This window comes from Haliotis asinina, chromosome 12 (genome assembly GCF_037392515.1).
Source record: "Haliotis asinina isolate JCU_RB_2024 chromosome 12, JCU_Hal_asi_v2, whole genome shotgun sequence".
NCBI classification, from domain to species: domain Eukaryota; kingdom Metazoa; phylum Mollusca; class Gastropoda; order Lepetellida; family Haliotidae; genus Haliotis; species Haliotis asinina.
In genome coordinates this window covers 37,764,933-37,780,809 of record NC_090291.1, presented here as the reverse complement: position 1 = coordinate 37,780,809, position 15,877 = coordinate 37,764,933, and the positions used below count along the sequence as shown (strand labels likewise).

The window sequence follows — 15,877 nt, the reverse complement described above, 5'->3', positions numbered from 1 at the left end:
AAACCCAAATTGAGATATTAAGTTAACCAGGGGTTGCTGTCCATCTCAAAAGAAAACAAAGACAACATCATTTTTAAAAATATTTTTATACAAATGTTTTCATGTTCATGATGCAAAGAATGAATCCTTGCAGCAATATGATTCAGATGTTATGAATATGAAAATGAGAGGTTCAAAAGGTCTTTCAAATGTAGAATTTCTGAACAAAGCAACATAACAATTGTAGTGTAGAGTGTGTCAGCAACAGGTAGTCCCACAACCAAGTAGCTCTACAGTGGAAATTCATTTTTTCATGAAGGGGGCATGGGTTCATGTACCGTCAATGTTTGTTTTTGTTCCCTGAGCCTGAAGAGTGAGGGGATCATATGCAAACATCAAAGGTACATCAACACATGGGCCAGAGGGACCTGTGAACGACGTATCTATCTTGCTCAAACACCTCAATGTGAGTTTTGAACTGTTCAGATTGTACACTTTAGCCAACTTGAGTGAATCAAAAGATTTGAATCTTGCATCTTGATGTTTTTCCCCATAGGTACCTGTCTTAGTAAAGTCGCTATGGTATAATTCATATGGATTTAAATGTTTATTTGTACCCCAAAGCAGGACTATATTCAAAGAATCTGGAACCTCAACTGGTTATTTGAGATACAGATGTTCTGTAACCATGTACCGAATGAGTTGCCATCGGCAACCAGGTACATTAAAGTGTACTTTGCTTGTAATAGGGGTACATTGAAAATAATAGGAGAAAGCCAATGGGAAAACAACATTTATGTGCGAGGTAAGATAATGGCACACATGATGTGATACACATATTAACTGATGTCATAGCTCAAGCCATTTTCAGAATGTAAAATTAAAATTAATGAAACAATGTTAAATCTAATAGTATACAAGTATAAGAAGGCCAAATTAACTTTCAGCTTTTACTGTACCTGTAATTAAAAGTATTCAATCTAAAAGTGCTCACTGCTTGACTGTTTGGCCTTTCCCATGTTACAGGAAAGGACTAATATTAAAATGTCAATTCCATGAGAGACTAACCAGTCATGTAAGTAAAATAATTTATAGCATCATCTGAAAACATGAAAAGATTGTGCAAATGGACTCTCATAATAAAAAGGCACCTCCTCCCAAATTCCCCAAATGGCTCACATCAAGCTTGCTGTGACAACAATTACCAAGGTTGCCAAGCAACTGAAGGCCCAAATGTCCGGGTCTACTCATATGACTACTAAATTTAAGATGATATACAAACAATAAGAAATGTATTCTATTTTGGCCTATATTACATGTGTGCATATACACTCAGTTTAGCTTCCTGTTGATGCAACAGAACACTTATTAACCCTTTCGACTTGCCTCAAATCGATAACTGAAACTTAGAGGTGGGCAGCTTCTAGAGAACACTTGCCAAATATGGAAAGTAAACAACTTTTCATTACTGTAGTTTAAATCTGTAAATTCCTTTGGAATAAATTATATAATAGTTTCAATGAGGGCTGATAGTATCACTGAGAGGAATGCATTATTTATTTCAGAGAAGTGTGGTGTGATATCGTGCCAGACAAAAGCTGTGATTTGGGAGGAAGACCCTTTTGAAGATGGCTTATTTGAGATCATCCAAACCTGATGTTTTGCTTACTTTGTTGTTTAAGTCCACCATGTTTTGCAGGATGATACAGCTGACCATGGTATGCGGTATAAATCAGAATAATTCTGAGTGATTGTAATGTACCTAATGAGCCCTTGTGGAGTAGCTGACATGTTGACACAAGTTCTGAAAAATTTCTGGTCCACCATGGTACATCGAGGACATCTTGTTCCAGTTCACTCACAGTGGTGGCTGGAGAAATTCCAGCCTGATGTTTACTGGTTTTGACAATATTCTGTTAGTGGAATAGTGTTCGATCTGCTCTTGTCCCAAAGACCAGACGCCATGATACTGGAACCTTCCACTCAGTCGGTCCGGTCGCCTCCTTCCCCACCTCGCTACCAGGAGCAGCCTAATCACATGATAGCATGGTGTCAACAAATACAAGGCTTCACGCAATGGAGTTTAAATGGGTCCAGGCTTCAAGTGATGAAAAATAAGGTTTACTTTGGATAGAAAAGTTTAAGTGTGTGTGTGAGTTTAGTTTTATGCCCCACTCAGCAATATTCCAGCTATATGGTGGCAGTCTGTAAATAATTGAGTCTGGACCAGACAATCCAGTAATCAACAACATGATCATCGATCTGCGCAATACGGAACCGATGACATGTGTCAACCAAGTCAGCAAGCCTGACCACCTGATCCTGTTAGTTAATTCGCCTTCTATGGCAAGCATGGGTGGCTGAAGGCCTCTTCTACCCCAGGACCTTCACAGGTCAGAAAGGTTTGAGACTATGTCTCATTAATGTGAACAGGCAGCATCTGGTTTCAGGGATACATATGAGATTTCAAACTGTTTAAGAGACACAACAAGTGAAAAAATATTCAAAACTGGGATTTGGAAAACCATGGGCCAAAGTTTACAGGAGTCATAATGCTAATTCAAATACTGAGTTTAGTTGAAAATATTTTTTAAATTAGTCTCTTCCTCCATGAAGATCCAGGTTAGAACTGATCTTCAGTAACTCATGCTTGTTGTAAAATGCATCTATTGGAATCGGGTGGTAAGGCTCACAGACTTGGTAGGCACATGTCATTGTATCCCAAGTGTGTAGATCGATACTCATGCTGTTGATCACTGGACTGTCTGGTCCAGACTTTATTTACTGACTGCTGCCATATACCTGGGACTATTGCTGGCATGGGTGTGGCGTAAAACTAAACTCACTCACTCACTCTATTGTTCCTCTATTTGGTGTAACAGCTTCCTCTAACTTCCTTAAAACAGCAAATGATTGCTTCTTCATATCTGACTGAGCATAGATGATCTCAATTGTTAGGTAACACCAAAAGAGAACAAGTGTGACAAGCCTTTGTGTGGAGGGTAACACTATGTATGACGTAAGCAGGATGCTGTTGTGTAGTGTATTCATGAGCCACTGTGATCATAAGAAACATGGGCTTTTGAAATTTGAAATATATGTTAACAAAAACACAAAAAAAACAAAATGAGAAATTATTGTCAAAACAGTAATTTGAACCCTTGTCACAAGAAGACAAAAAATTGATTTGATTTGATTCGCACGCACGCACGCACGCACGCACGCACGCACGCACGCACGCACGCACGCACGCACATAGTAATCTTATGTCACTGTGTATATGTAAGACGGCAGACCTCTGCTTACCTTTAAAGAGACAATCCCTAGCCAATTATTTAACTGTGTAACCATGGCAACAGCATCATGGGCATTGTCCCCTTCTGAACAGAACATCATCATCACAACAACTGATGTGTCAGTTTTGCTGAAACAATAACATACACACCATCATGGAATAGTTCAAACATTGTCAGTCCAGCAAACACATACAAAGTGCAATAACATTCATACCACTGAGTATGACAAAACCTTATGGGAGGTCGCGTCAGGTAACCTTTGAGATTGACCAATCAGAACACAGCTTACCAAGTGGACATTCGCACATACCTTTTGAACTTTTTATCTTGAAATGGTTCGTACCCAAATGAATCTGAATGCTATTCAGCTCACACTCGCTTCCAAGTGATGCACACGGCTTACGTACAACCATGAGAACGACCAGTAAACAGACGCTGAAAATGGTGTTTTTGGTAATATTCAAGGATGTCATCTTGTGGAAATATTAGCTAATGGTAACCATGTCAACAGAAACCCCAAAGCGTATATACTGCAGGTCAAATAATTGTGTTATATGCAGATTTTTGTTTGTGGAGAGATCTGTGTCAGTGACCTGAATATTTTGAAAGTCCCTCCGATCCCCAAATAGTAGCCGTTGTCTGATTGGTTAAATCTATTTAACTGTCTCCCGTTTGATTGGACAGTCATTGGTTGCTCAAAGGTTACCTGACGCGACCTAACATAAGGTTTTGTTAGACTCATTGGTGGAGTATAATGAAAAGTAATGAGACTAAGTTTACTTAGACTGGAATCAAGCCAACCTTAGTGTTTTCACTTTACATAAAATTCACCTAAGCTAAGGTTGTTTAGTGAAAGGAGACCTTAGTAAAGGTCCAAGGTTGAAACCCTAAAGATAAGGTTAACGTAAGCTAAGGTTGCTTAATGAAAGGAGACCTTAGTGAAGGTCCAAGGTGGAAATCCTAACGATAAGGTTAACCCAGGGATGAGAATGGGTGAGTGAAATAAGATGACAATGGGATGGGCATCTTAACTGAAACAATATAACATATATCATGAATGACACCAGTGCCATCAAATACACGGAATTCTGTGGATTTGTGGAAAATTCTCATCTCTGTTAACCTTAGAGATAAGGTTGTTTTGTGGCTGGAGGCCCCGTATGCACATAACATTCACAATTACCAGTAATTGTTATGTGTTTTGTAACCACTCCAGCTATTTTTTAAAAAACAGCCAGTCTGGCTTTACCTTGTATAAGGATCTAGACTGAACATATGATATTATCATATTATATATATTATATTATACATTATATATATATTATATATATATTATATTATGTATATTATATTATATTATTATATTTACATAACACACAAATCTATCAACATGCATACCTACAGTGCTTTCTTTTCCTACGATCACTGGATGTCAATCTCAATGGCACATCATATTTTTTATTTTCTATCTCGACTCCCTGGGGTCATACACCTCATGCAGCCAAAAGATGCACCAAGCTAATGAGTCCTTCCCATCCTTACAAAATACCCATTCACAGATGGTCAGACTGGTTCACATTGTCACAGTACTTTCTTCAAGTTTACTGCATGTTCCTGAACCTGCAACTAGGTGTTTGTACATATTCATGTGGACACCATTGGTCAGTTAGCAAAAGATTTGTGGATACAGGAAGAAATGAAACCAAATATGAGCAGGACTAAAAGTGATCCTGATGAATCACTGAAACTTGACAGACATTCATCTTTGATTATCTTGAAGACACTTCATGAATGGTAACTACGCTCCACCATTGCTTTGTCTTGAAGCGAAGTCATACTCCATTTTTCCTATTCCATACTCTTGAGATGAAAACCAATGACTAACATTTCTCTTCTGTGTCGCATAGACTGACATTGCTTAACATATAAGGGACTTCATGAAGAGACGAACATTTATTTATTCTAAACCTTCTGCTTCCAGAGGTCCTGGGCCTAGATTTCAAAGGTCTCTTATCTGTAAGACAGTCGTAAGTACCACACAATAAGATTAACTTATGACTATCTTAGGAGAGCTTTGAAAATCTAGGCCGTGTGTCGCAACATTGTGAACTAAGTTTTGGACATAGTGCTGCTTCAGTTGTTATAGATATAAATGATGGTGAATGCATCCAAGTATATATACTAATAGCAGAGACCATATAATAATCTATTATATGGTCTCTGCTAATAGATACAGCAGAACACCAGAGATGACAGACATCAAACCAACTCACAGGTTCTCGAAGAGTTGTTTCGCTATGCCACTTCCTGGCATGTACAGCACTGTTGGTTCCAAGCTGCCATCGATGGCGAGTTCAGTCGGGGTAGCTCTCCGCTCCAGTTCCTGCCAACCCAGTTTTGTGCGGAACAGATCACCACACTTCCTGTCCATTGACTCTGATGGGATGAAGCGGAACTGGGACCTTCCACAGAAAGAGCAGATTCAATCATACATCAGACTTGTCTCTCATTCCCTCTACGAAATGTTACATTGGCTTGAGTGTATTACTGTTTCAGTTCTATCAAAGCCTACTATGTAGGGCAAACTTAGTGGTTAAAGCATTTGCTTGTCACACTGAAGACCTGAGGTCGATAACCCATATAGGCACAACATGGGAAGGCCATCTCTGGTGTCCCTTGCCATGATATTGCTCGATTATTGCTCAAAGTAGTGTAAACCCCATCTCACTCATTCACTCATCACAATTGTGAATTCTGAATTTCCATCCACTGAAAACCGTTGATTGGCTGCTAAGGGAGGCAACTCAGATGTACAGTGGTACCTATACCGCTGGGAGAAGTCATGTTATGTTTGGGACCAGTATGTGTAATAGCATAAAAATAATGAGAAGCAGAAATGTAGAGACAAGTTTATATCTGAGCTTGACAGCCTCCATGCATAGCTGCTAATGTTTATAGCAATGATCTGACTCTTAAACGTACCCTTGTAACTGCACATCGAGTCTCTCCTCTGCGTAGCTACTGGTCAGTATGACTACCTGATGGAACCTCTGAAGCCTTGTCCACTCAGCAAGCCAACTCATGAATTTCTTCTTCTTGCCCTGAATTAACAGAGACATACATGCAGATACACAGACATCTTACTCAACGTCCTTCTCAGACATAGAGGTCATCTTGCAGAACCCTACCTTGATATTTAGTAAATACATGTATATGTATATGTGAGCGAAGCAAGCAAAGGTAGGCAACGCACTTCCCTTGCTACGGTTAAAAAAATATTTTCCATGTCAAAATAAAATATCGCCACCATCCAAGGTACACTCCCATTTCCGCACTGGGTTGTGCTCTCAGATTTCCAACCCCATATTTACTCATGTGAAATATGCTTTATTCAATATTTAAAATGCCATTTGTGGTAGTCAGATCATTCTTCACCTCCATTACCCCTGCCAGTTTCCGGTGTCACACAAGCTGGAACAGTGACCTTTGTCACTACAAGTGATGTCATCAGGGACCTTGACATAACTGATGATTGCTAGGCGGGGATTACACTGACTAAAACAATTACTCTAATCAATGTTGGTGATGTCATCGTACATGGGATTGTGAAGACATGTTACTGAAGTCCACTATACTGGTTTGAGGACACTAGAATCCAAATGTGGGATCTGAAGATGGGTTACTCTGAGTAATTGGCAACACAATATTACCAACCTTGACAAATGGTGACCTCTGTTGAAGGACAACTAATTTGTTGCTCTGACTTTCATATACTGTAATAGAAAAAAACATGTCTTAACAGGTGCTTGCTTCTGATATAGCCCAGGAAACATCACATAAAGTGCAAAGAAGTGCTTGTTGCAAATACACCACTGGATACATCACATACAGTCTGAACAGGTGCTTGTTGCAAATATACAACTGGATACATCACATACACTTTCAACAGGTGCTTGTTGTAAATATACAACTGGATACATCACACACTGTCTGAACATGTGCTTGTTGCAAATATACCGCCAGATACATCACATACAGTCTGAACAGGCGCTTGTTGCAAATATACAACTGGATACATCACATACTGTCTCAACATGTGCTTGTTGCAAATATATCACCTGATTCATCACAACAGTCTGAACAGGTGCTTGTTACAAAGCTTGCAAATGAATCTACAATAGATATCATTCCAAAGAGGACAAAATACATAGGATAACTGAAAAAGCCCATGTTGATGCAAATTGCTTTGCTTTTTCTGTTTTAACACAATATGAATCCTATGAGATGGTACGCACAGACACATCATTTGGGTAGAAGGTTCAAATAAGTGAAAAACATTTGCATATTTTAACAAATCTGGTATAAAGGCCATAGATTGCTTAAACTCAAGATATGCCCTCAAAATATTATTGTCATACCAAATATCACATTCCATACTGATACATGCAGGAAAGACTTTGTTGTTTAACATATTTGTCAACAAGATTGCAGCTATATGATGAAAATCTGGACCAAACAATCCAGTGATTGCCATCATGAGTACAAATCATGGGGTACAATGACATCATCAACCAAATAGGTGAGTCTGACCATCAAATAGTAGCTGGTTATAAACAACTTCAATTCAGATGTTCACAAGTTAGGTCAAGCAAGCGACATCAATGGTATTTTCAGCATAGTCACTACTGCATCATAGACAGACAGACAGACAGACAGACAGACAGACAGACAGACAGACGACACACCACACCACATAAGCCTACAAGACCAAACAAGTCTCCAAACTAAAAACATGCTTCACGTGAAAAAAGATTTTTCCTATTTCCAACAGTACTTTTATTGGCTTGTGTTCCACTGATGATTTGAACCCATATACTCACAATCGTAACTTTGGATACGAATGTGGAAGCCACAGTGACTGAGCAGGTCAGGGCACTGACACTGTGTGCTCATCCCAACAAAAGAACTAGAATCCATAAATAACTAGGAAAATGTAATTCTATATATAACATGCAGTCTAAGTAAACTTAGCCTCAGTGTTATTCATTACACTCCACCACTGAGTCTTACAAAACCTAGCAGAAGGTCGCATCAGGTAACCTTTGAGTGACCAATGACCGTCGAATCAAACGTGAGACAGTTAAACAGATTTAACCAATCAGACAACAGCTACTTTCTAGGCATTGGAGGGACTTTCAGAATGTTCAGGTCACTGACACAGATCTCTCTACAAACAAATATCCCCATATAACACAATTATTTGACCTGCAGCATGTACGCTTTTGGATTTCTGTTGACATGGTTACCATCAGTTAATATTTCCACAAGATAAGATCCTTGAATATTGCCAAAAACACTATTTTCAGCGACTGTTTACTCACAGTTGTCATGGTTGTACGTACGCCTTCTGCATCCTCTGGAAGCGAGAGTACGCTAAATAGCATTCAGAATCATTCGGGTACGAACCTTTCCGAGATATAATATTCAAAAGGTAGGTGCGAATTTCCACTTTCACAATCTGGTAAGCTGTGTTCTGATTGGTCAATCACAAAGGTTACCTGATGCAACCTCACATAAGGTTTTGTTAAACTCAGTAGTGGAGTGTAACAAAAAGTACTGAGGATAAGTTTACTTAGACTGATATAACTTGTGTTACGTTTATTGAAAGCTACTTAAACTGGTTATGTTTGACAAGATGACATTTGGGAAACGCTGTAGTTACCTTCGCAGCTGGTGGTGAGTTTACAGATGTTGGCATCATGGTGAGCGAAGGGGTTGTTGCCGACCATAGGGAGGATGCTTTCATGGTAGACGAACCCAACTCTCTCCATCCACAAGGTTGAGATGACCAGGTCAGCCGTCAGCTGGCCAACATTCCCCACGGACACACAGGGCTGGAAGCAAGCATACAAGTCCTCATAATGGCATGCATCTTATAACTGAATCTCATTTGACACAAGTGCTGTACGATAGATAAAGTAGTCTATGATTTTCCATACAACTTTTTAGGCTTCGTGGATGACTACAGGTTATGACGTTTGTGTTGACATTATTTTAGGACATCATGTGATTTCCTTGTGGACAGGCCTTGGAAAACCTCTATGGAGGCCACTGTTCATAGATTGTACGGAGATCTTGCGGAGGCTGATTGTGGCTTGTAGAAATTTAGTCACGTTGGTAAATCTACACAGTCACTGAATTTGGCAAGCAACAGTTTTGATATAACCGTCAATTTTTAATGAAAGTTAATAATTTTAAGGTCAATGACATGTATCACAATACGAAAAAAGTATCGCTAATATATTTATTGTCCGATAAAGTATCATGATTATTGATGCAATGATACATCATCACAGCTCTAATGCTTATCACATTTCAATATTATCTCTTGCCCATGCAGTTCCTGGGAAGATGCTACTCTATGTATTTCTAAAATTTTCAACCATTTAATAAACATTTTACAGCAAAATCTACTTAGTGATATCACAAAAACAAAATTACATATAAAATAAAACATAGATTTAGAGAAGACAAGCATTAAAAAACACATTAGAGAAGTTTGTCTAGCAATAATACATAATCTGTGATTGGATAGCAGAAAAACTGATCCTACACAAGCACAAACAGCTTTGATTACTTTTTGGAAGGTACCAGCAGCTTGTGTTATTTCATAACAAACGTAACTTCCAGTCATTGCAGATGTTGATTAAGAGACTGTAGTTGGGATATACATTGTACTAGTCAGGTTCGCAGTTCCTCAATAATATTATATTTCCTCTCCTCTCCAGTTGCTCCGTGATGTTAAAGCCCTAAATGAAGCAAGTCTACATATTCCCCAAATTCAGAATCTTCTCTTTCACCGTGTCTCCTTTTCTAGTTAAACAGTTATTTGTTTCTATCACATGTACATATCCTTAGCTAGACTAACACTTGGTCACTGAATATATGTAACTTTGATAGTAACTAACCCATTTTAATTGAAAATGTTCAATTGAGTTGGGCTCTCACTCACATCGTAAAATTGAAAAGGAGCCCCAAGGAGAGCAGAGATTCAGAACCTGAGGAAATCTAGACTTGCTCCATTTAAGACTTAATCACTGCAGATAGGGCTAGGCTGTATGGAAAATAATAAGGCTCGGAGACTGTGAGAGAGACTAATATTTAGATTAGTCTCAGACTATTCATGTTGGTCATGGCTCAGTTGCTGAATTGGACCTGTTTCTGACTATCTATATATAGCCCTACTGTGAGGACACAGCTGACACCACTAGCTGATACTGGCTCACAAAGGCGGTGCTAAAAATAGCTCAGTTACGCTCAAACCTGGATCTGGAGGGAAACGTATATCTCATTGTGTTCAAATGTTCACATCATGTGACTGTAGCTTTATTACGGGTCATCAGTTAAATTTTTTAAAAATATCACAAATGAGTTCAAACAGGCTAGATTCTTAAGTGTGGAAGTAACACATGATTCAAACGTCATGTGATTATAATTATCAGGATTTCTCTGTGAAGTCACCTGACCTGAAAACACTGTCGGGATGGTATACAATCTGATTTAAACTTCTCCACTGTAGCTCTGGTTTCTCTTCACCTCGCATAAATCTTTCGCCTTTTACTAAAGATTTCCGTGGGGAGGAACAACTCAATGAGTCTTAAGACTTATTTTTTAAGCCCTACCTGGTAGGGTACATAACTCAAACAAAGAACAGGCAATAGAAAATACTTGTGACAATCTATCACATATACTAAACATACTGCAATACTGTTCGTTTAATGCCTCTCTAAGCAGTTTGATGGCAGTCAGTGAAGAAGTCCTTACACAAAATACAAAAAAGAAAAATTACATCCTTTTCACACTGATGAAATGTTATCAATATATTTGATACTGATATCATGTACAATGCAAATCACAAAGACTACAGTTTTGTTCATACAAAAATATCTTTAATGAAATTTACCATGTTGATGTTTCATACTGCTAACAACTGTGCTTGCAGTGTAGTGAAAATAATCAGGGTATCAACATTAAGTCACTGAAATGCCACACAGCCTTGCTCAGACTAAGTGTAGTCTCTGAATATTTATAATTTTGATAGTAACAAATAAACTCATTTAAAATGAAAAGGAACCCCAATGACATGGGAGATTCAGAACCGTGCTTTATATGAAGTTTTCACATAGCAGGGAGGGTGAGGCAGTTGGGAAAATAATATGGTTCCATGGACTTTGAGACAGACTAGGCCTAGCAATGCGATTACACTTTTACTACTAAACACTTGCATGTCAATTTTATGGTTAAAATTGTTGCTATCTTATTAGCTTGGTAAGAGCAAGATCACAATAAACTGTATATTTCAAATGTTATTTCTGTCTGAGAAAAGGTTCAGTGGACTACATAAAGTCATATAAGTAAAAACTGTTGCATTACTCAATCAGAATGCCAACACAAACAAACAAGAGCTATAGTCATGTATTGGATAATTGGGATCATAGCTGATATTATTCTGGCCAGGTGCATACAGAAAATTACAAATAATTCAAATCTGCTCCAGTGATCTTTGTGCAAATACCACAATAGATGGAAAGATTTCCACCCATAAGCCCTGTTTTTTAATCATTCAATGCTTGAATAGATATTTTTTCACATAAAACCAACCCTAACCCTATACCAAACATAATACTAAATTTAAACGCTATCCCCTAGAAATCCTACAGTCAAGTTTCATTAATTCGACCTCCGTTTATCCCACAATTGGCTTTATCCAAAGCTTTTGTTGGTAAGAAATAAAAAAAAACGTAAGTTAGTCTCAATTATTTAGTCCAACATCCCCGTTAATCAGACAATCTGCTGTGCAACGGACGATGTCAGATTAACAAGACTTGAAGGTAATCAAAATACAACAGAATACAATTCAAGGGGGTCAGGGCAGAACCCTTAGCAAATAGATATACCATTACATAACCTGCAACTTAACAATGAAATCATATAGCTTGTGTTTTAATAATTTACAACAAGACATCATCAAAAAGAATAAAGTTATTAACCTCTATAGTACATTTTATGGATAAAATTAATCTATCGGTTGGATTACATGTTTTATCTTCAAAGGTCAATTTTCTGTGTAATATCTCACATAACATGCATACAGTCAGAGATATTTTGAACTGTAAGGATTGTTTCCATTCATAATACAGGTTACACCTGCACTGTATTTTGGGGATCTTAATATAGTGAGATATTGCATCTCACTGATCTGCTTTGTTTCTTGTTTAGCAACATTCCAGCCACATGACAAGAGTCTGTAAATAATCAAGTCTTGCTTCATTATTTTCATGACATGTCCATGGCAAAGGTCTTGGAAAAATAAAAGTATGAGTTGTTCCCGTTCCCCCATCACAAATAATATTTAGAAATTAATATAAACTATAACCATTAACAAAACTTTACACAAGAATTACAAGAGAAATTACAAATATGACTTTAAAGGGGCACTGATGCGGAGCATTTTCCGTGGACTGGTGTAAACTTTTGTTATTGTTTTTCTCCCGTGAGTACCCGGATGATATCCCAGCATTGGTGACTGGTTCGTGACCTCTGCTGCGCATTCCGTAAGCGCAATTGATAGTTTAATTATAGACAGATCAACTTAGGTGAAGTCATTTTTACTTCATAACAAATGTATTATGAAAACAAATGAAACACTTTGAAGGTTAATCATCTGCCAGTGGTAGAAATGGAAAAAAACTATTAGGACGGAAAAATAACGAAGCCAATGTACGTCTCTATATTTTGTCTCATAACCCTAATTAGTTTATTGTCATATTTGTATGATTCTGAAAATTAATAAAAGAACACACGATCTGCTTATACTCATAGTAAATTTCTAACATAACAGCAACATTTATACATTGTATAGAATGCCAATGTGGATCCTATTTCACACACATACGCGATCTAGTGTGTGTTTTCTGTCATATAGATTCTGCTGAATGCTACAACAAATAAAATAAAACAAAATGCAAATAATGAATGTAAAACAGACTAATTTTATAGCAACAATGTCAGGCTACTACCTTGTTCAGGAATGTATCCATCAATATCCACGTAAAAGAAATCGCATTCCATTCATCTGCAGCTGGTAAATAATCCTGCTCTGTGTCGCGTGCCTTACAACTGTCTAGTTTGCGAAAAAGTAACACATCGTTTCACGTCTTTCGTTGGTGAAAACCAGATAAATCTCTCATTGGTCTCCCAAGATAGCACACTTGGCAAACTATTTGTATGATGTCCACTATCCTAAGTAATTTAGTTAACCAATAATGAGCAATCAATCAATCAACGCAAGGGTGGTTAATTCTTTGAAGGGAGGATGTTGTTTTTGCACTCACTCTTTACGACAGGGTGTAGTCATCTACACACACTGCCTTTTGACAAATCCGCCAGAAGATAAAAGTAATTAATCAATCAGTGTGTTATCGGTTAATCCTTTGATCGATGTTTGTTTTTGTAACTCAGCTGATAAACCCTCTTGCATCACTTACATGCACATATTACATAACATACAATACATTTGCCATTACAGACCTTAATTTATAATGTTGAGTATTTACTCCAGACAGGAGAAATGCCAAATGGGAACCTTTGTTGAGTAACCGAAGTGGTGTTACTACTAATTATACCTGTTATAAATTCATTAATTGACCATCCAGAGAAATGATGACAAATAACACGTGCAGGTGTAGAGAATCAAACGCGAGTTACAGCAAGGAAGATGTAATCTCTGTGTCGCATGCAGCCTGAAAACACTTATGTGCCGAAACTGTTTTGAGGATACCAACGAAATTTCGTTACATAAGGAATACAGACAGGCATTTGCTGTGTACTTGGGTAAATAGGTGAAATAAGGGTTTTTTACGTAAGAAAATTTTCAGATTTCTCTACCAAAGGCAAAGTCATCGCTTTTTGTTTACGAATTCAAATAAATCAACTGTGTGTTTTTATTATCATAAATAATAAACCATTGTAGCTACCATAGCTACCAAAATTTACGTATGATATTTGCTATCACAGCTGAACCAACACTCAAAACTACCTATATATATAAAGCTTTGCAATCTTCCGTACTGAAACAAATGGTTTGCTACGTGCGTGTAGACATCATATTTTCATGTAACATGATTAAATATCGAGGTTAAAAACACAGAAATAGGATCAAATTGGATCAGTAACTATACCATCCAAGCATCCGAACAGAACTACACTGCTGGGATATTTGGTTACGATCAGACAAGGAATACCATGGATATTTTTAAACAAATGGCATATGATGGGCATCCGGCCTCCTGATTGTTTAGGTGAAGAAATTCTGCTAATATGGACAGGAGCCCAGTTCCTTTGTCCGTCACGGTCGAAGGAGCGGGCGCTGACCAATTTGCGGTTTGGTTTCGCAATTCGACCGTTGGCGAGAAACATTATTCGCTCCGCATCAGTGCCCCTTTAAGTTTAGAAGAAGCTTTATCCAAATAACAATTTCATATTTATATGGCAATATTCTAGTCGATACCCATTCAAAAACTATAATCATAATCAATTACTTCAATAACACAAATACGTTCTTATATTACTTATGATATACAAAAGGGTAACCTTTCCCGCCAACCCTATCAAAAACTAAAATTACGAACTTACATGCATGCCTCACCCTAAATTTATATTTAAAAAACTTGAACATGCATTTAAAAGTATCAATGAGCTTATTTCAGCCTTGGAATGTTACTCCGGCGAAGGACTCCCTTCTACTGTATATAAAAGGGAGGGGTAAGGACGGGTCCGCCCGTATCCCAACACCCAACACCCAACACCCCACCCCTCAACCATCGACCCTATAAAAGAACTCACCATTTAAGCAATAAACTGCAAATCTTGTCGGTTGGTTATGATTAAAAGAATCATTATGAATATTCCTTCATTAGTGACAGTCACTAATCACTTACCAAAATAAATGTGTAATCCTCCCAGTTCCTTTCCTTGTCATCAGCTGAGACGAACATACTTAACGTATGAGTCAACACTTCACAAAAAGACTGAATCCCCCAAACCCACAAACGTTCTTTGTAATTTGTCAACACTCAAAATACTGCTGTTTCCAACATATCATGCTTTCATGGACGCCGCCATTGAGAACTGGTACTTTCCTTCATACCCTGTTTGTCCACACAACAACCACGAGACGAACAAGATAACACCACTTTCCGTTCTTCGTTGCACAGACGTACAATGACCCCGTTTCGTCAATATGTACAAATACAACATTCAATTTGAAAACATATAAATACATTTAGATATCAGTGAAGCGAATGATTGATATCTCAATGATATCGCCAATCGGTTTTTTGAGCAGTAAATAGTTTTCATATATCACATAATCATAAGCTTCGTGACATCGCTATATTTCTTGTTTCTTCGTGGTTCGACACGTTAATGTTCGGGTCAGAACAGTCGATATAGCAACAAATGCTTGGCGCCAGAGGTGACGATCGAATTTTGTTAATACAGGCGACTAACGAGATCGAATGGTAAGGTTAGAACCACTTCTT

The 15,877-nt window shown here is 37.8% G+C and overlaps 1 protein-coding gene and 1 non-coding gene across 2 annotated transcripts; one reads left to right on the top strand and one right to left on the bottom strand.

The window, feature by feature from the left end:
- Nucleotides 1-70: 70 nt before the first annotated feature.
- Nucleotides 71-15,524, bottom strand: LOC137257689 (proteasome assembly chaperone 2-like). The gene is made up of 7 exons (XM_067795065.1): nucleotides 15,275-15,524; nucleotides 8,998-9,169; nucleotides 6,990-7,048; nucleotides 6,258-6,376; nucleotides 5,549-5,737; nucleotides 3,286-3,403; nucleotides 71-2,009 (listed from the first exon to the last, which is right to left on the bottom strand). Exons 1-7 carry the CDS (start codon nucleotides 15,329-15,331, stop codon nucleotides 1,896-1,898), a joined length of 828 nt encoding a protein of 275 aa, XP_067651166.1. The 5' UTR covers nucleotides 15,332-15,524; the 3' UTR covers nucleotides 71-1,895.
- LOC137259087 (U5 spliceosomal RNA) lies at nucleotides 10,852-10,967 on the top strand. Its single transcript, XR_010954694.1, has one exon. It is a non-coding gene; the product is annotated as a U5 spliceosomal RNA (small nuclear RNA).
- Nucleotides 15,525-15,877: the final 353 nt, after the last annotated feature.

Excerpts from the sequence above, each read along its gene's own strand:
- LOC137257689 (XM_067795065.1), bottom strand. The coding sequence starts at position 15,331 with ATGTTCGTCTCAGCTGATGACAAGGAAAGGAACTGGGAGGATTACACA. Across the intron at positions 7,049-8,997 it reads ACTCACCACCAGCTGCGAAG|TATATGAAAGTCAGAGCAAC; the intron begins GTAACTACAGCG and ends TTTCTATTACAG. Across the intron at positions 3,404-5,548 it reads AAACAACTCTTCGAGAACCT|CAAAACTGACACATCAGTTG; the intron begins GTGAGTTGGTTT and ends TTATTGTTTCAG.